Source organism: Python bivittatus, unplaced genomic scaffold, assembly GCF_059951505.1.
Source record: "Python bivittatus isolate LINGU-HERP-01145 unplaced genomic scaffold, Pbiv_v1 ctg000850_np1212, whole genome shotgun sequence".
NCBI classification, from domain to species: Eukaryota; Metazoa; Chordata; class Lepidosauria; order Squamata; family Pythonidae; genus Python; species Python bivittatus.
The window spans coordinates 37,959,194-37,980,840 of NW_028277112.1; the positions used below are offsets into that span (position 1 = coordinate 37,959,194).

Here is a 21,647-nt window from a genome sequence, read left to right on the forward strand (position 1 = left end):
GCATTTGGGAAAAAATGATCCCGAAGTAAGGAGAGTGATTGAGACGGTGTGCCTTGATCGAAGGCAGCCGAAGTAACCTTGAGATTGTCAGGTTTTCACCCCAAGCGTCTGATGGAGGGAAACAGATCGGCTGCTCTGGAACAGCACCTGATTCTCACCTTACTGGGAAAGAAAGTAAACGCTACAGCTTAAACCTTCCCTTATAGCTCAGAGAAAGTGGAGATCCACGTCGGGCGGATGCGGAACGTCTCCCTTCTCGAGGACTGAACTTGCGGAAGGGGCGTGGCTTCGGGCCGCCGTCTGCGGGACTATCGCTGTCCCTCTGACAAGCCGACTCCGCTGACACTTAAGCAGGAGCTGCGGGCCTCCCGCCGTTGCCTTTGAGTGGCCGTCGCGCCCCATCTGCTTTCTGCCTGCCGGGGAAGAAGTGCCGAGTACTTGCGGGGTCTTAGAGGTTCCCAAGAAAGGGGCGTCGTCTTCTTTCCTTAAGGATAACCCCGAGCTGCTTAACTTCTCCCAGAAGCTCTGCTGAGCATGGGTGGGCAGTGTTGCTGCTTATCCGAGGAGGAGAAGGTAAACAGGCTCCTGAGTTTGGAGATCGAGCGGCGGCTGCGCCGAGACAAGCGGAATTCCCGCAGGGAGCTGAAGCTGCTTCTGTTGGGTGAGTGGGGCGGCCCGTCCTGCGCGGGTTTGGGCTTGGGTGAGGTCAGGCAAGAGGCGCAGCCTTGGGGACTTGCTTCGGGAGCGAAGCGTACCTGGGGACAGGTAGAGAACCTGCTGAGAGCGGGAGCAGAAAGCCATTGGCTCACCATTGCCAAGGTCGCAGGATTTAGGGTAGCATTCGCTGAAGGGTTAAGGGAGAAGTTCTGTTTAAGAGTTACTAGTATCATTTTGGCATGGCATCTTAACATCATGGTAGTGTGAGGCTGAGATTCACGCACGCGCTTATTCTTAATTTAAAATATTTTTGTTTTAAATGGATAATTTTTTACTGCCTACATTGGATCATCTGTATTCCCAATTTGAGGGCAAGGACTGATACTAAGGTGCAGATACTTCTAGAGAACTACTCAGGACTGTTTCCAGCATTACATTACTGAGATACAGACATCTGAATGCAGGAAGTTTATTCAGTAATTGGTTGGGGAGGGACACCAACTGTCCCCTTATCTAGGATAGGTGAATAACTCTGTAATCTGTTGAGTAGAGTTTGAGGTCCAATTTACATTACAGTGAAACTGAACTTAAACAAGAATTTATGGAATGTGGGCAGAATTTGTGTACACAAGAGAATTAGCTGTATGATTTCTTTGCCATGCTTCCACCATTTAGTCTTCTGCTGTGACTTGATGCTTTAGTGCATGTTATCACTCAGATTAGGGCTTTTGGGGGTTACCTCTATTGTGGTGCAGGAACCCACAATGCTTCTACTTGTTCCTGTGTCACTAAAGCAGCCAGCATTCAGTTTGGACCTGGATGCTGTACTCAGTTCAGCCATGAAACTCACTATGTGACTTTGGCAAGCCACTACTCAGACAAACCTACTCCATAAGGTTGTTATGATGATAACCTGGAGTGGGGAGAGAATTACACAGATTATCTTTGAGGATGGCTGGGCCAACGTGCAATTAATAATGATCATCTGCATTGATTCTGCAGCTCCTGACCTTCACTAAGCCATCAGATTAATGTGAAAAAGTTAAAGCCAGCCCAGAGAAAAGGAGCCCACACTTCAACAGTTGATAGTAATGCCAGGTTGCACCTTTTGCTAAACTTACAGCTTGGTTCTTTGCATGGTGTTTTTTAAAGAAATGTTTAGACAGACGCTATGAGGGAATAAAGTTCTTACTATTGTCGTCACAATGAAAATCTCCACCTCCAAACCACTACTTTTCCCCCCTATTCCTTCCTGCCTCCTTTAAGTGTGTGATTCCACAAGCCCGGCATCCCAGCCTATGAGCCATTCCTGGCTACTGTGTTCTAGTCCTTACCCACCCATTCTTCAGTCAGCAGAAACTGTACCAGCCTAACATTTGCTGGCCTCATTGCTGGTTGTTATCCCACTTTTATTGTCTTTGTTTCCAGTCACTGTCAGTCATCTAACTTCCCTCCATGGTAATGGGTGACTATGCTTAAGAGATTTTATACACCTTGAAGCTGCCCTTGGATGTTCTTGGAATAAATATGCTTTAATATTGGTACAATTAACAGTGACTTGACTAGTAGTCTAAGGATGAAGTGAAAGCAATGTTTTGGAGACAAAGGGAACACTGCTCTTGTTACAGAAGGATGGTGGTATGATTACATGCAAATAGAGACACAGCCTGTGTCTTCACCAGTCATCATTTTTGGATGATCCTCCTAGCAGCAAAGTATTCTTTTTCTGACCACTCACCAAACCGAAACCCCCAAATCCAAAATCATGAAAAGCAAAGGGTCAAAAAATTCTGATCTGTCCCTCTGATGATCTTCCTACTATTGTATACTTCATGCAAGCTCAGCAGCTGAAATATAGCAAGAGAAGGAAAAGAAACAGAAATTTCAAGATATTCCCCAATTCTCTTCCAACTAACAGCCTATATTGTTTCTTTTCACCATTTTTAGGTGCACATAATGCCTGGAGGCATTCCAGGGAAATGACACTGGCAAATAGGTGGGAGCTGGTAGCCCTTTGCTTTGCAACATGGACATCATACTTGTCCGAAATATTTTAAATAGTTGTTAAGGATGGGAGGTATCTCAGTGCAAAGGGAAATGTCTTTTGTAGCATGTCAAGGAAGAAAAATGGGTTTCAATACTGCTGAGTCAGAAAGACCAATGTGTGACATGGAATAAAAAAAGTTCTCTATATTCTAAATAAAATTTCAAATGAGTGCTTGGAGCCAGGGAAGAAGAATTGTAGTAGGATAGTGTATGAACTATTTTTCAAAGAAAACTTAAAAACATGTTTATGTTTATACACATAAGCAGAAAAAATAAAATAGCAATGGCCAGACTCTTGCTCATATGATAAATGGAAGTATTCCATTTACTATATTTCAAAAAGCTTTCAAAGTTCGGATGAGAGTTCTTGAAAAAAAAGTGGGTAAAACTCAGGTATGAAGCCTTAGCTTTTTTCATATGAGTAGTAACATCTTTTTAGCTGAATCTTTTGGAAAATGTGTTCCTGTTCTCAATATAAAATAAAGCAAATTAATTTTATCTGCCAACTCAGTTGTTGCCATTACCTTTTATGACTAGTACATAATTTTAACATAGTTGAAAATCATGGACAGTGACTTGAATCAGCATAGCTAAAACAGTTGGTAACCAAAATATTGACGGAACTAAACTTCATGAAGCACAGTAATGTATTGAATCATGCTTTCAAAACAGCATTAGTTATGCCTGTACCTCATTTGTGGTTAATTATTTGCTCAGTCTTTTTTGTTACTACTGCAACAGTGATTTTGAATGAAATTCATGTGGTCTGGAATTAAAAACCGTATTGTATGTTCACAAACCAACACAACAGCTCCTTTTAATATAGGTTCCTGAGGACTGTTTAACAAAATGACAGGCCCTAAATATGTGTTTCACCTCCATTCCCACAATCTGCCAGATTTATTACACAGTGAAAGGACCAAGCCCTATACAGCTCAGGATCTGAGTACCTAAGCCCACAACTACTTCACCCACCACTTCCAGAGCAGCCCATGCCTGGGGCAGCCCAAGATTAGATTAGTGTGGGGGGGGGAGTTCCTTATCCCAATTTGGTGTTGTGCAATATGTGACTTGACATACTAAGTTTTCAGTGGTGTCATCTCTGATTGCTCTTATGTTCCATCAGACCATCCCCTGTATCCAGTTCAGAACTCATTGTTACAGGAACTGTGGCTTATTTCTGTTTTCGCCTTTTTTTTTTTGTCCAGCCAGTCACATGATCAACCGATGGTTGGATTGGTAAAACTTCAAGGCGCCTTCCCATTTGTGGCAAGCATTTCCTTATGTCTTTATTATGGTGGTAATACTAAAGTAGGGGACTGTTTGAAAGTAAATGTGCAGTTCAGGGTTCTTTAGCTTTGCCCCTGTCTGTTTGGGGCATAATGTAGTTGAAACATCAACCAACATTATATCCTGTAGACTAAAATGTTGAACAAATTATTGTTGATATCTGAGATATAGATATTATTTATAAATGGATTTTGCTGCTTTTATAGATCTCACCTTTCAGAAACACAATTTTAAATTTTGTAATAGGAATGTGAACACCTTTGTTTGTCTGTCTACACACACACATAAATACATACACACTATGGATAAAATGAATTCCTAATGCTTGTGTATAAATTTATTATCACCAGATGCTAGGAACCGTGTGTTCTTTGGGCCATTGTACTGTTGTACCTAGTGCACTGATAATCGTTAAACGTTTTACAGAGAAACACTTTTTCAGAATGTTTTTTCTCCAGTATTTACAGTAATTCCAACATGTTTTGTGAAAAAGGAATTGTAACAGAATACGGAGTCAGTTTTGGTTGCTTGTGTCCTAAGTATGCACTACTGTTGGATCAAATATACAACTTGATTAAGACTTTAATAATAAACATCAAGCTTGCAAATCATTATTAAAAAGCTTATCAGGATTATTTCCTGATGTAACTGCTTTTTCTATTTTGCTCAACAATTTTTTGTACCCCTCTGTTTTATAATATTACAGTATCATGAAAAGCAGAGGAAGCATTACCTCAGAGAGTTGATCAATCTGGTAAGCATCATGGCTCAACTAGAGTTTATGGTGGGACGCATAAAATTGTAACCAGTGATAGCTCCAGAGTATCCTCCTGCCCAAGCTTTCTGCAAAACTGCTATTTCTGCACTACACTCTGTGCAACCTTCTTAAAGTGAGAATTTGAATGTGCCAGGCATGACATAAATATGTTCAACAGTTACTTTGTTTTGTGTTTATAACCATCATGGTCTAGTTTACCCTTTGCGGATTTCTGAATATTCTGAGCAAGAACCAAGCTGGCTGGAAATTATGGGGGACACTGAGTTAAGAAGATTGAGCTGATCTATTTTACAGTGATGTGTGGTTGGAAATATCTTCTTCCTTGCATGTAAAAAGGAAATTTAATTTGGCAATGTACTGATTGCTCAGTATTAACTAAAATTCAAATGATTTTTTTCTCCCTTCATTGTTTTCAGTAAGAATTAAACACAGAAGATGAAAGCCTTTTTTAAAAGGGAGTAAGTTCTGACTGTAGACATTTGGTTAAGAAACGTTGGTTTTATTATTAAACAGTTTCTAGGAAGTGTTGATAGCAAGTAAAACTGAAGTCCTTGTTAAATCCTTTGATGAATCATGACAATTATTTTGTTTCTAAAATCTCATGCTATTACATCCTTGATCTTGGTGGCCCAGGGAAATAATGTAATTTCCATAATCAAAATAGGCCATCCTATTAGCTATTTATAAATTTCATTTAGAAAACTAATTCGTGGCAAACCCTGGCTTACCATGAGTAAGATTTTACATATACAGACCACCAGGAGGCAGGATGTGATCGGTTTTGTCCTATATTGGGACTCGTCCGATGTATGTAGCTAGATGGGTGGGTGGATGGATGAATGAATGGCAAGCCAGTATGTGCAGCCCATTTGCTCCCAGTAGCACGAATGAGTTCTACAAACCAGAAGTGATTTGATTTGTAGTATTGAATTTTACCTCTAGTTCTCAAGCATTTACTAGTTTTCAGAAAGAATGGGTGCTGTGCCAGAGCCACAACTAATGAGGGAGGACATATTCAGAACTGATACAAACCATTCTAATAATTACTAGTTACAATTAATCAGATACATTTAGTATTTTGTATGTCAATTGTATCAGGGCAGAGCGAGGAAACCCCAGCTATCGCTCCCAATAGCCATGCACGGGGTGGGTTGCTGGGAGCTGTACAGTAGTTGAGTAACAACTGCAGCGTGCATTTCCCCCATTTCTGTATTAGTGATTTTATTAGGAAGAAATAATTTGGACATTATCTAATGTATAGGTGACTTGATTATCACATAGAAATGTAGAAGATGCAAATATACCTAAAGAACTAATGGCTTAGATTTTGAGACATGATAAAGGCAGTTTTGATCCCCAAAGTTTTTGGCCTAGGCACTGAGGAGGTTTTTATTTGTGCTGTCTTAATTCTAAGTAACATTAGTGTACTGTTAGTATCCTGCCTGAGTTAGTGCAATTTGCTCTACGTAGAGCAAATTGAAGACTACCTGAATACTTCATCTGGTTCAAAATGCATTTGCCTGTGCTTACTAGGCCATTATGGTATTGTCAAAGGTTGCCTTGGTTATCAGTTTGGTTCTGAATGCAGTTCCAGATGCTGCTTATCACATATAAAACCCTAAATGGCCCAGAACCTGGTGTCCTAGAGACTGCCTATCTCAGGTAAATCCTGCATGACAGACCTGGGAGAAAAGGTGCTCTTTGCTGAAGTCTCCACTGATCAGGAGAGGAGAGGAGAGGGGAGAGGGACCAGCATTTTGGTGATTGCTCCCCTCATTTGGAACAGCTTATCCCCAGCACAAGAATGGCCTCCCTCTTATATCTTCTAAGAAATGGTGCTGGAAGGCCTTTGATGATTAAACAGCTAGAAAAATATCTGCTCCATTATACTTTTGTTATTTTTTATTGTTATATTATTTGTTGCATTCATTTTGCATTGGATTTTGATTACAAAGCCTCTTGAGTGAGATGGTTTATACACTGTATAAATAAATAAATGAATAAATAAAGTGTGGTTAAACAAAACAGCAGTGAAGTGGATTTACACTTACATTTCTTTCATTTGCTTGGTATAATTGACTATACTTTTACCATTTCTGGTTACAGTTATTGGGACATACATTGTAAATATTGATTTGCAAATTTGTACTTCTTTGAATGGAAATGACTTTCTGTTTACTTGATATAGTCAGACATTTGTGACTTCTGTATGCAGCTCATTTTAATTTCTTGGTATCTTCTAAATAATTTTCTTTATTGTCCCGTTTCCAGTGAAATGGACACATTTGAGAATCAATCTTGTCAATTTCATAAAAAAGAAATAAACTATATACAGTACTATGCTACATATATAAACCAGAGGAAATAGGACTGGCAACGTTTTACCCAATCTTTCAGTTTGCCAGAGAATGGAGAGAGAAAAACTAATGGAATGGTGAAGCAAGTAGATATGGCAGAAAAGCTGGAGGTCCAGTTATTGTCATTAATCATGGGATGCTAAGTTATTTTTGTATCTACTTGTACCAAATTAGTGTTGTGTTATTGGATTTTTATCCCGCCTTTTTTAAAAATTCTGTCCCACATTATGGGAATAGGCAGACAAGGATGTCTTTACTTCCAGATAGAGAGAATGGACAGGGTGACATATAAAGTAAGAAAAGCATAACTTGTGACTGGTAGAAATAACTGGGGCAGGGAGACTTTTCTTAGCAACGATTGAAGTATTAATACACTTGTGATTGCAGCTTCTACGTAGTTTTCTGATATGCCATGGTCCTCAAATAACGGACTTCATATTCTGTCCTATATTACCTCACAGACTCCTTGCAATAAGGAATACTTTGATATCTTCAGATAATAAATTTGATTCAGCTGTGTGACTGATCCATTTTTGTTCAAATCTTCAACGTCTCATGAAAGAGGGAGCATTATCATTGTATTAAGTCTTGAAGTAGACTTCCGGTCTGCAAAAACCAAACATAACCAATGCTTTTTCTGAGTTATAAAAAACATTCAAGGGGAAGAGAGCTATGGTATGTTTCCTTGGTAACAGGAAAACCAGCAGGTTTTCCAGCTTCACTAGGGGGTGAATATAGCACTCAATACAATTTTTAGATATGTTTTTTAATTATTTTCACTTAAAATTGTTTTCATTTTTGATATATACATTTTATGTACAAAAATATTAGTGGGGGACAGAATATATTTCCATGAGTTTCTTTTCTGTAGAGAAGGGGATGGTTATGGGGAACTATAACTAATAGGGAACTAATGACTTCTGAATCCAGATATTTTATATGTATAATATGGTTTTTATTAGTTGTTGCTTCTGCAAGCTCCCTGTATCTCTAGAGCTTTTACAATGGAAAACTATACAAGGAGTTAGTTGCAGCTTTAGCTATTATCCAAGAATACTCCAGAAGGGAGGATTGTACTGTCTTATATTGCAAATAAATCTTAAAGTTTTACAGGATATGTGGATTTAGAAGTAGAGAACCTTTTTGCAGGAGCTTGTTGTTAAAGCTGCAGCCTCGTCGCCATCTTGTTTCCTCCCCTATTGTAGTGCAGAATTAATAAAGTAGGTTGACAATAATAGTGAATATATTGTTAGAAAAAAAATTAATAGCTTTATGCTATCCTTTTATTTGTTTCTCATGCTTACATGTTTCTCATGTTCCAGATAAGAGTTATTACGTCAACATTCAGACTCTTGAAAAGCATATCTGTCTCGTGAAGGTAGAGGGGTCCAAAGATATGAGAAAGCCATTGTTACCCAAATGCCAAGTACTGTATTTTGCAAGACCCAGCAAAATATGGGGGTGCAGTGATGGCCTTTTGACATCTCAGCAATCAGAGGTCTGAGGCCGCATATTGGAAAACACTGGTATTCTAGCCCTGTAATTTAGGTTAGTTCACTAGTGCATTCCAGTGGAAAATTTGCATACAGAATGAAACGGTATTCTTACTAGCTCTATTAATGATCAGTTAAACCTGCACCTCCTATGACAGGAAAGAAAAATCTATATAGCCTCTACATAGAAACAATGTGGGTGGGAACACCAGCTAGTTCTATTGTCCTCTGGTAGATCTCTGGAGCATTTGGAGTAGATGGGCAAAACTTTGCACTCAGTTATTTAAGGTAACGGTAGCAAATTGTTTTCTCCCTTGCCTGCATGCACCAAAAATTATATTGCTGAAAAGATCAATGTGAAACTTTATGTGGAAAGTCTGTGGATTTACCTCAGTTCAGACACAAAGCAAATTCCTGAGCCCAGACTTATTTAGTTTGGGTTTTTTTCCCCCTACCACTTCCATTTGGCGGTTCGTGGACTTCTACGTGAATCACATCTGAAATCTCCCCAATACTTTGTAGAGTCGTGCTACTTTGTTTTTGTGAAACAATGTTTGCACTTGTTTTAACTGCACTAAATACTGAGAAGTCTCAAGCTTTTTCAGGTCCACATTAAAATTAATGCTTGAAGATGAAGAAGAGAACGTACAAAGAAAAAATATTATTTTTAGAATAATAATATTTACCTTGTTTCTAAGTTTCAAGTTCTCAGACTTTACATTTCTACTTTTTTTGTACCATTTAATACCTCCAAAAGAATTATTTTAGGTATTCCCTATGGGGGAGAGTAAGAAAGTACTCTCATATTTATCCTAGACCCAGTAGCAGTACATAAAAAAGTCTCTCCTTAACATAGCTTGCCTACCAGTGTAACTGCTTCTTGGGTCATTTTCATATGAGGATTCCCTGTTTGGAAGCAGTTGCAGGTTTCTTGTTTGCATAATTAACCATATTGGAGACTTGATATTTATTTATTTATTTGATTTTTTTATCCTGCCTTTTCATAAATAACTCAAGGTGATGTACATACCTAACACTCCTTCCTCCTCCTGTTTCCACCTCATCTGCAGCTTAGTTAAAACTGCTCTGACTATTTCCCCTTCTTTGAAATACTTTAGCTCCATTTGGGAGGAACTCCTGTCTTGTCCCTACTCTTGGTACCTGACATTCAAGTCCTCTGTGGAAAATGTTAGTTTGATGAATTTGCTAGGACTACCAGATTGAGGCTGCAAAAAATTTGAACCACCACTAGATGGCAGTGAAGTGTTAAGAGTTTTCTATATTTTTTTTTCCAAATAATTTTATTAAAGATTACAAATAGAAAAAATAAAAACTAATACAGATTACAAAAACATAGAGTAAAAAGAAGAAAAAGTGTTAAAAAGAAAAAGAAGTAACTTCCCACTTCATTGCAACAAGTATAAACAGGTTTGGTAACTTATCATCTCATAAAGTACAACATATACAACATTCACCCCATATCTCATCTCTTAACTAAAAACAAAGTCCAAAAGCTTTGTCATTCATTCCTTAACGGCAAAAATCCAGCAAGGGTTACCAGATATAATTAATTATCTATTTTAACCTTGATCAAATAAGCCAACCCTGTATTCCTTCCCTGTACTTTTGACAATCTTGTTTTTTAACCCCTTCAAATAAAATATCAGAGCATTTCAGCTTTTTTTTCTTTTTTTTTGTCCCTTCTCTTTCAAAATTTGTACATCCAGTACAAATTTATACAACCAGTAAAAAAAGTTTGTCCTCATTTTGGTCACTTCTTAAAAAATCCTTCATGACTTTAACGGATCTCTTTTATACTTCCAGTAAGAAAAAGTTATCCAAAACACTTTTCTGATTTAATAGTTATATATCTCCTTTAGGCAATGAAACATCAACTGGTTTCAGTTTGTATGTCCAGTACATCTTTTTCCATATCCTTCTCATAATTTGTCACATTAAAATCCACAAATTAATTTCAAACTATCCTTCCAATATCCATCAAAAATTCCAGTGTTAGAGTATTTTACTCTATTTACCTTTAATTGAACTCTTTATTATCTTCTATCTCCATCTAGTGTCCAACCGTCGAAGTCCCAAATCATGTTTTCTTTTAGAGAAACCCAACTATCATAGTTTCCCACAGGAAGGATTTCTAATTTTAAAATATAATTCCAAGCCCATCTGGATCCTTAATCCATTGAACTTTCCAAAATCAATATTCTAAGCACCCTTTTGTTGTTTAATCCAAAAAGTAATATTTTCCCAAAACTTTAAAATCATATTTATCATATTTAAAAATTCTTTCTCCAAGGAGAAGGCAACTCACGCAGTGAATGCAATATAACTTGCTGTTCTGAAGAGTCAAAGTTTCAAAGGCAATTAAAAAAACCCAAAGTGTTTAAGAAATGAGGCTCGGTCGAGCTTTATGTCCTTAAAAAAGACTGCATTCATGACTGTGACCATAGATGGTTCTTCCCTCGACTCCCAGCTGCTCAACTCATAAGCCAACTGCAAAACATTGATTCCTGTGGTTTACTCCTGAGGAACGGCTGTCCGGAGTCATGTGGACTATCTCAAGATTTCCCCTTTCTCTGGGGAGATTTTGGCACCCAGGATCCTGCATCCAGCTTCTGATTTATGCCGTAAATGCTGTGCTGCTGCAAGAGGGACATTTAGCTTGTCATGGCACTCTCTCCAGAAGTTCAACAATTTTCTATATCACATTGCCACTCTCTAGTAGCTGAATGGATTTTTGCAGCCCAGGTCTGCTAGCTCTAGTTTTGCAAGAGCTCCCCTTTGGCAAACAAAAAACAAAAGACCAAAGATACAACATTCACAGGTTTCCCTCTTTTCTTCAGCATAAGTCACCATACAAAGTGTTTTTCCCTCTGCCTTTTCATGTATTATTATTTATTTCACAAGTTTGTAACATAAACCTCAGAAATTCCCACAACTGCCCAGAAATCACATAATTAAAAACAACCAACTCAGTTACTTAAAACAGACCAAAATCACAAAAAGGCAGCCAAATGTCACCAGTAGCATCCACAGGCCTGCACTAAGATTATTTTAACAGATTAGTGATCAATGAATGGGTTGGGGGCCAAATTAACCTCAGGTGGTAAGCTGTTTCCTAATGCTAAGGTTGCCACCCATAATGGTTAACTCCTACAGCCCATCTCCAGTTCTCTTTGACTCAATCCCTTAACCTAAGCATCTCCTCCTGAGATGAATGCCTAGGTTGGGCCAATTCTAGTCAGAGGAAATTTATTTATTTATTTATTTACTATACAGATGTTGAATGATATAGGGTTTTATAGGTGAAAATCAGAACTTTGAATTGGACCCAGAAATGGTGAATTGTGATTAATTGCATTTCAATTTAAGTAGGCTTTGTCCTTTTCTGTATTTTGAGAGCATCCCTCGAGCAGTAAGTAGCCCAGGAAACAGAATTGTCTGAGGAAACCCAAAATACTCTAATTATTCTTGAGATTATATTTTATAATCTTGATGAAAATATCAGTTCATAACATCATTTCAAATACTCAAATCAATTTTTGAAGGACGGTCTTCCTTATGTATAGCTGAGGGAAATGTTCCCATTGCCCCCTCTCAACGGTTCTGAAGATACTGATTTCTTGTTTGCTGGATCTTTGAACTTTTCTGTCATAAGATAATACTAAGAGTAAAAAAAAATTCAAAACAAAACAAATTTTATTTTGATGCTGTGCGATTTCAGCTCTCCTTTCAAATAACTTTCAGCAACCATTTTTTCCCTCCAAAAATTGTTAATTTACTTCTGGTTTCCTTCAAGATATCTTCCTAGGAATCTTTTAAACTGGGACTTTACATAGAAATTCTACCTTTGACATACAGTAGAGAATGCTTTATATATTATTTATTTAAAGAACCATTAACCACTTTCAGCCCAAAACATTCCTAGAAAGCTTACATATAATCAATAAAAATAAGATCGTCTCTGCCTGCAATCTTAAATCTGAAAAATGTGACACAAAAGAGATGTGGGAGAATAAATTCTTAAATAGCAGTTCTTACAAAGACCATGGAACCATTCAAAGTGACCTTTACAGACCTACTGAGGTTTTTGAGACTGCCAGCATCCATTTTACAAGATGATGCGGTGCATTAAATTGGAATACTTTTGAGTTGTCTTTATCTTTTTCTGATATATGATAATCACAACACTATAATTGTGGGCATGTCTACATTTGCTGTAAATTTAGAGTTGGGGAGAACAGCCAATCCATATTGCCTAAATTGCCTCCAAGTTGGCCAATGGCTGAATGAAGTCCATACTCTCAGTGCATCTGAATCAATCATGTTGTAAATTAAGAACTACTTTGATATCCTCTGTACAAAAAGGAAATAAAACAACTTGTTACTGCCTGTCTCCTTCAATCTATGTATTTGACTGCATAGCTTTCTATTTATTTTCATGTCTGAGCAAGTGGCAGCTCCTGGTCAAGTATACCTGAGCTTGAAAGCTAAACTAGATTAGGCCTGGTATTAGTACTTAACTGGGAGACTAAAAAGGGATGTTAATTGTGAGCCACCCAGAGTCCCCCATTGGGGGGAGATGGGCGGAGAGAAATGTAATAAATAAATAAACAAACAAACAAACAAATAAATAATTGCTGTATGCTATACTGGGAAGGAAAAAAAAAAAGGCAGGGCTTCAGAAGCAGGGATGACTTTTGGCTAAGGTCAAGTAGGCAAAGGCCTAGGGCACCAAAATTTAGGCAGCACCAATGCCACCTCTCCTTCCAAATCATTCTAAAAATGCACATATTTGCATCAGCAGTCATTGTGGCCACCATATACCCTCGAGTCAGCACTGCCTGGAAGAAGGCAATGGCAAACCACTTCCACACTTATGCTGAGAAAACCACATTCTTGTAGTCACCAAGAGTAGAGCTTGACTCGGAGTCATCTACCTTCTTTGTTTATCTATATTTGTCTGGTAGTTTGCATCTTCTGAGAAGCTGCCTTCTGAGGGTTGGTAGTGAGGGAAGGTCGATTTTGGGCAAAGAAGCTTCATGGCCATGGAACTATTATAAGAGGCAGGCAGGATGGCATGGACCCAAGGAATATCAATTGTAAGCAAGACATATTCAAGACCCTGTGTTTGGCAAGGGAAAGATGAAGAGAGAAGATGGATTACGGTAGGTTGCAATGTCCTGTTTTTTAATGGAAAATGAAATGCTGAAAATGAGCATGGCATGGGATGGAGGTGGTGGTGGTGGTGGTGGTGAATTCCTCTAGAAACATGGAGAAGCTCTGTACGTACTAATGATGTGAATATTCTTTTCGTTTTTAATTTGCTTGGGAAAATATTAAGGGAGGGAACATACATTGATTTAATACCTATATCATGAAACCTGCTTTCTTGCTTCTCATAGAGTATATTCCCCCTCTGGCAGGAACGGCTGCTTTGATTGTCCCTCTTTGCTGCAGTTTTTCTCATCCCCAGTGGCATCCTCATTCTTTTCAATTTTCTTTCTACTTCGTTTAATTTATTTTCCAAGTAATCTTCTTAAATAATTAATTAAATCTTCTTAATTAAATCTTCTTTAATTGTAACTCTCTGCATCCCTTTAATACCTGGTGTTGCTGCCTTGGCCCCTGGAAGTTCTTGAAAGCAGCATGGGGTTTTACAGCCTGTCCTCTGCCCTAGCTTCATAAATTTAACTGTATATGCATGAATTAAATATCAGTGAGCCGATAATATTGGAGAAGTAGAATACTGCACGAAAGAGGAGGAAGACTGTCTCTTCAACTTGCTGTAGTTAAGATGTGAAAACTAGCTTTAGTGCTTGTAAAGTCCCTATGGCCTGAAATTGGTAAGTTTTTTATAACTACAGGGAGTCTGGCTTCTCCACATTTTTTATGGGAGTGTGGTCATGTCTAGACCAAACATTCATAATCTGATATTCCACCTCCCCTTTTCATATGTTTGACTATAAATCAGTCATGCTGGAGATAGCGATGGAAACTATACTCAGGGCATCTGTAGGGCACCAGATTGTGGAAAGTTTATCTTGACACTTTATTACAATACTTATTTGCTAAATGGTATTTTGCCTTGAGGTTGAATTTATTTATTTATCTTCTGGACACCATTCTATAAAATCAGCCTTTGATCACAGTTGGGCTTAGTTTTCCCATAGGTAGATGCTTGCATGCCTTGAGGCTACTTCCAAAAGTGCTGCTGCTTATTAAAAAATGCTGGGTAGAGATGTGCCATGAAAGCTTTATGACATCATCAGATGATGAATCCATAGGAATTGAGAAACAAAGGGCCTTTATTTTTGCTTGAAGTAATGAATCTTGCTCTTGATATTAGAAGAATGTGGCAGAAGTTCAAAGTCTGTATGGATCAGCCACTGGTTACAATATACCAGCAGGTTGTAAATTATTCTTATTATAGTGTAGAGAGTAAAGCCTCTTTGTCAGCTCCGGTGCTTCATTGGAAAATGGAAAAGGAGAACAATTGGGGATAATAATACATGGAGAAACTGCAGCAAGAACTGATTACTGTAAATGAATTCCTTTCAGGAAAACCCACAACAATCTCTAGATGCTGCAATGGTGGGTTTAACTCTTAGACATCTAAAGTAAACACTGCCTAGTCGATTGCTCATTTGTCTCAGATTTGTGGGTGTCTTGGGATGGCAGTGTTATCTAAGCACACAAGATTCTATGGGATTTCAATTTATTTTTTGTTGCACATAATGACAGATATCTTAAAATCAGTTTTGTGAAAGAAACTTCTGTTGGATTATAAAGCTCAAATGAGAACATTGCTGCAAGAGAGCATGAACTGGTTTTTGTCTGAATTAAATGCTAAACTTATAACTGCATAAGTTTTATTTCGGAATATTGACAAAAATTTTGTCAAACTGGATATCAAGAAGGAGGGTTGCTTAGCTTTATCCATGATGCTTTAGTTTCTGTATAGGATGGCTTGATTGACTAATTGCAGAGGTGTGTTAGGTGGGACACAGAGGAGCATATTCTGGCTTTGGAATGGCTTTCACTAGGCAACCAGACTGCATCAACACTGTTTCCTTTTCAGTACCAGACCTAGTTTTACTTGTGTTTTTGGGGCTTAACAGCTATGGCCTGCCAGTGCTCTACTGTCTTTAAAGAAAATCTGTACCTCTCTAAATCTGTCTTCATTGCTGTTTTAATTTTTACAAGTTTTATTCATTTTATTTGAGGATCATAACCTGCTCTGAGATCCTTCATACAGTGGGCACATTACAGATATTTCATACATATATATAGAGAGAGAACAAATGAAGGAACACTGATGTGTACTCTTGTCTTCATGATAGTAGATGCTACAGTACTGTCTAAACCTGCTGATCACCTTGTTAACACAAATTAACAAGTTAGTTAGATTTTCTCAAGTTAATGAATTCTAGGCATTGAGCTTCTTCTACCAACCTAACCAGTGTATTCTACCAATGAAACATATTGTTTAGTGAATTCCAAGCCAGAAACTGTGCAGGCTGAATTAGTATGGTTTTTAAAAACTGCTGACCAGATATTAAGAAAAGAGAAAATGAAGAGAACCCCATAGTGTTGTATTAGTGAAGTGAAAGGTAAATAAGAACAATTTAAGCTTTTAAAACATATATGAGTAAAAACAATCTGTACATGCACAGGGAGATTGGTAGAAACAATTAGCTTTATTACCCAATTTTAAAATCTCCTGAGTAGTTTGCAAACCATACTGGAGACATGCATTTTCAGATCAGCTGTGAAGTATTTGAATTTTTCAATTCCTCAATATTTTCAATTGTGGTATTGAGTGACCTCTAGTGGTGGCATGGGGAAAATAATTTTTGTTTTGAGCTCATGCTGTGTCCTGAAGCAGTCAAACCACTATTCTTACAGCTTCTAACCCTTTCAAGATATAATGCACAGTATCTAAGTAGATTATTTAGTAACACTTTAAGAGAACATTTGTTATGTTAAACATACCAGTTGTAAATTTAAATAAAGAGGGATTTTCTGTTGTGACTTTCTTGAGAATTTTCTTTCCAAAGTGTAGATATGCAGGTGAATTAGGAAGATTTTAGAAGATTTTTATTCTTCCAGATTCTTGGGGGCTAATGTGGGAGTTCTATTTTCAATCCCTGCCTCTGTTTTTTTTTAATAGTGATTTAAAAGCATTTTATCATGCTTATGATATTGTTTATGTAAACACTGAAATTTTGTGAATGTGTTTTAGGTCTTCTTATTTACAGATATTATATTTGCTACTTTTTGGGTAGGCCTGGGTGTGCATCAGTTGATATTAGCATGAAGGAATAAATTCTCCCCTCCCTTTAAAAAGATGCTGCTTTCTCCATGTTGCTTAATGGAAATGCTTCCTTTGCTATCTTGCAGGTACGGGAGAAAGTGGGAAAAGTACATTTATCAAGCAGATGAAGATAATTCATGGATCAGGCTTTTCAGAAGAAGAGCGGAAAAGCTTCACAAAACTGGTTTATCAAAACATATATTCTGCTATGCAAGCTATGGTGAGCGCTATGGATGCTTTACAAATACCATACTCATCTGAGCAGAGCAAGGTATATTATTACACATAATAAGATGTAATCGCTTCTGATGTTTATTGTGCAAGACAGATTAAATAAAAACTATATTGGTGTAAATCCAATCAGTGAATCTGGGTAGGACATGATTATTTAATGTATAGGTGTGGAGGAGCTGGAAATAATGTGGGTATTCTATGGATTTTTTTTTACCCTGCTACCTAAACCCTGATAGGCACCTGGGTTTGCATTAGGCACCAAGAGTTTCAACCTTAGGCTAAAACATGTGTTATTAGTTTACACTGTCATGGGTATAAGAATGTGTCATATGTACATATACAAAGAAGGATGCATTAAGACTACCAGATCTGGATTGCAAAAATCTGGACCACCACTAGAAGACAGCAGATTATTATTGTTTAGATTGGATTTGGCATTTTTGTCCACCTACTCAGTCCTTCCCAAGGACCTGGATAGGCAGATGTTGTTTAATAATATTAAAGGTATCATCGCAGGATGTAAGCTGTTCCAAGTAAAGCTGCCTTTTGCAATTGACTGATGGTGATTTTGTCAATGCCAGTGGTGTTCAAGGGGTGGTCCAGATGTTTTGGAATTGCACCTAAGGAGCCTATAACTATTGGTACTATCTTTGCTTTCTTTTGCCGCAGTTGTTCTATTTCTATTTGCAGGTCTGTATATTTTGTGATTTTCTCCAGTTCCTTCTGTTTTATTCTGCTGTCTCCAGGCATTGCAATGTCCACTATCCAAACTTTTTTGTCTTTCTTATCAAGAATTGTAAAGTCTGGGGTGTTGTGTGGTAGATGCTTGTCTGTTTGAATTCTAACGTCTCAGAGCACTTCAGCTTCTTCATTTTCTATTACTTTGCTGTTTTGTGGTCCCACCAGTTCTTGGTTGCAGGCAAGTGGTATTTCTGGCAGATATTCCAATGCACCATTATTGCTACTTTGCCATGCCATTGTTTGTAGTCAGTCTGGGTGATCTTCTTGCAGCAGCTAACTAGATGGTCCACTGTTTCTTCAGTTTCTTTGCAGAGGTGGCATTTGCTATCTGTTGCTGTCTTCTCAATTCTGGCTTTATATGCATTTGTTCTTAAGGCTTGGTCTTGTGCAGCCAGAATTAGCTCCTCTGTCTCTTTCTTCACCTTTCCTGCTCTTAGTTAGGTCTTGTTGTTATCTGCTTTGCCTGCTAGTTTTTTTGTGTACTGGCCATATAATACTTTGCCTTGCCATGACTCTTTTCTGTTCTCCATTTGGTCTTTCTTATAGGCCAGTCTGGTCTGTCTGGTATTCAGTAAGCCTTCATGGTGTACTAGCTTCAGTGCATCTTCTTCCCTGTCCTTCAAATATTCTTCCAATGCCCTTTTTTCTTCTTCACCTGTCTGGTGTACTTGCAACATTCCATGCCCACCTATGCTCCTTAGTAAATAGAGTCTGTCAATGTTGTGTGGATGAAGGGCATGATTCATTGTCATTATTTTTCTGGTCTTCCTTTCCAGGGCTTCTAGTTCAGCTTGAGTCCAGTCCACTATTCCAGCTATATATCTTATGACTTGAATTGCCCAGGTGTTAATCGTCTTAATGTTATTTCCACCGCTGAGTTTGGTTTTTAATATCTTCTTCACTCTTCTGATGTATTCACTACTGATCTTCTTCTTGATTTCAGTATGCTTGATGTTGTCAGCCTGAAGGATGCCCAGGTTTTTGTAGTGATCTTCTTCATCCAGACTCTTGATGTTATTTCCATAGGGTGTCTTGGTTCCTTCAGTTTTCGCTATTTTTCCCCTGTTGGTGGTAAGGGTGGCATATTTGTCTAGTCCAAACTCCATTGCAATATTTTGGCTGTATATTCGGACAGTGTTGAGCAGCGATTCCATTTCAGATGGTGTTTTTCCATATAGCTTCAGATCGTCCTTGTAAAGAAGGTGGGATAGCTTGGCAGATGTTTTGATGTTTAATAGCCATGGCTTGACTTGTTCAATATTGTTGACAGAGGAATCAATGCAATGACAAACTGTAGTGGTGATAGTGAGTCTCCTTGAAAGATTCCTCTTTTGATGTTAACCTCTCCCAGTCTATCACCATTGACCAGCAGTTGTGCCTTCCATTGTGCCATTGATCTTTGCACAAAGTTTCTGATGTTTCTATTGACTCCTGCTCTCACTGTGATGTCTCCGCACTTTAATATTTTGTCTAGACCTATCACAGCAGACATATTTATAACTTTAGTACTATCACAATCTGTATGCCTCAAGTTTGTCTCTTCTGTACTGACTTTGGAAAGGAAAGTTAAGCAAAGAATTGCATGATATCCATCTGTTACTTCCAACAAGAAAGGCAAGATTTCAGCAGGAGGCCAAAAACCCAAACCAAACTACAGGTAGTCCTCACTTAAAGATGGTAATTGGGACCAGAATTTCCATTGCTGAGCAATGCAGTCGTAAAGCGTGATGTCAGATGACCACATTTCTTAGCTATGGCAATCCCAGCAGTCCCTGTTGCTGTTGTTAAGCGAGGATCGCGGGTCATTAAATGAAGACCTCACCTGAACATGACTTGCTACTTCCTGCCAACTTCCAACAAGTAAAGTCAGTGGGGAAGTTGACAGGAAGTTGCAAATTCCAATCACAACAAGCCTTTTCTTAGGCAGCTTGCAAGTAGGCCAGCAGGTAGATGAGTACTATGGAGTGCAGGTAGGCGGAGGGCAGGTGCTATCGACTGGCACAAGTGTGGCCAGGCGGGCAGCCACCCACCCAGGGTGACATAAAGCAGTAGGACTTACTGGAGTGACTTGCAGCCTCCTGCTGGTTTCCTCACTGACTATGCTTGTGGGAAGCTGGCAAGGAAAATCGCAAATGGCAATCATGTGACCATGGGGATGCTGCAATGGCTGCAATTTTGAGGACCGTTCATAAGTCTCCCTCATTCAGCACCATCATAACTTTGAATGGTCATGGAACGAGTGGTTCTAACCCAAGGACTACCTGTATGATGTATATGTGGCTCTATAGAGTCTAGCTATTTGATCTTCCCTCCCCAGCATTGTATGGTTTACTCTGCAAGATAGTATAATGTAAATATACACCTGACTTAAAAAAAGAGATGTATGACTTGGTAATAAAGAGGCCCGGGCTTTCGGGTGCTGCTGCTGAATGCCAGGTCGGCCAATAATAAGGCCCCCCCTTATTCATGACCTTATTGGGGAGGAGCAGGCTGACCTGGCATGCATTACCGAGACCTGGCTGGCACCGGAAGAGGGGGTAGCCCTTTTGGAATTGTGTCCAGCCAGGTTTAGGGTTTGGCACCAGCTGAGACCCCAGGGCAGGGGAGGGGGTGTGGCAGGGAATCTCTGCTGGCCTTCAGGGGCTCTGCTCCACAGGTTTCTGGATGTGAGACCCTGTTCCTGAGGTTGGGCACCTGGGATCAGTTGGGAGTCTTGCTATTGTATCAGCCTCCCTGCTTCATAGCATCCTCCCTGCCTGAGCTGCTGGAGGCCATCTCGGGGTTGGCAGTGGAGTTTCCCAGACTTATGGTCTTGGGGGACTTTAATCTGCCATCCCTGGTGTTGACCTCAGAGGCGGCCCGGGAGTTCATGGCTACCATGGCAGCCATGGGCCTATCCCAGGTCATCTGGGGCCCGACTCGGGACAGTGGTCACACTCCAGACATGGTTTTCTTGTCGGAGCAGTGGCAGTGTAATCTGGTGCGGGATTTTATATTATCCCCTCTGTCATGGTCAGACCACTCCCTGGTGGCTGTGAGATTCTCCTATGCTGCCCCCATCTGCAGGGAGGCAGGACCTATTGGAACGGTCCGCCCCCAGTGACTGATGGACCCGCAAGGGTTCCAAAGGGAGCTGGGGGTTGTTCCTGAGGCCTTGCTGCACAGTCCAGCGGAGGCCCTGGCCACAGCCTGGAATAAGGAGGTTGCTGGGGCCTTGGACAGGATCGTGCCTGTGCAGCCTCTCTTGGCCCATCGCCCCAGGCACTCCCCGTGGTTTACGGAGGAGTTAAGGGAGCTGAAAAGGGCTAAGAGACGTCTAGAGCACTGCTGGCGGAAAGCTAAAGACGAGTCCGACCGAACACCGGTTAGAGCCGCTATTAAGGCCTACCTAGTGGCGGTAAGGGCGGTGAAACGCCAATATTTCTCTGCTCTTATTGCATCCTCAGAGTGTCGCCCAGCAGCCCTGTTTAGGGTCACTCGGTCCCTCCTGGGTAGGGAGGGCTCGGAGGACTATTTACAGGGCCATGCAGAGGAATTTGCTGAACACCTGATGGATAAAATCACTCAGGTCCGTTCACAGTTGGAGGCCAAGCGTGTGGTGGGTCCAGTGGAGTTGCCCAGGGAACGTTCTTACCCAGTTATCTGGGAACGGTTTGATCCTGTTGGCCCTGAGGAAGTGGGCAAAGTCCTCGGGGCTGTTAGTGTGGCTACCTGTATTT

The 21,647-nt window shown here is 39.5% G+C and overlaps 1 protein-coding gene across 2 annotated transcripts in view; it reads left to right on the forward strand.

The window, feature by feature from the left end:
• The first annotated feature begins 292 nt into the window (after positions 1-292).
• Positions 293-21,647, forward strand: part of LOC103053861 (guanine nucleotide-binding protein subunit alpha-14) — a 45,833-nt gene continuing 24,478 nt past the window's right edge. Inside the window, exons 1-2 of one of the 2 annotated variants that reach the window (XM_007435113.4) lie at positions 293-661; positions 17,040-17,224. In XM_007435113.4, coding sequence (XP_007435175.1) covers positions 535-661; positions 17,040-17,224 — 312 coding nt within the window. In that variant the 5' untranslated portion in view covers positions 293-534. The remainder of the gene's footprint in view (positions 662-17,039; positions 17,225-21,647) is intronic. The other variant, XM_025171137.2, reaches the window with a different exon arrangement.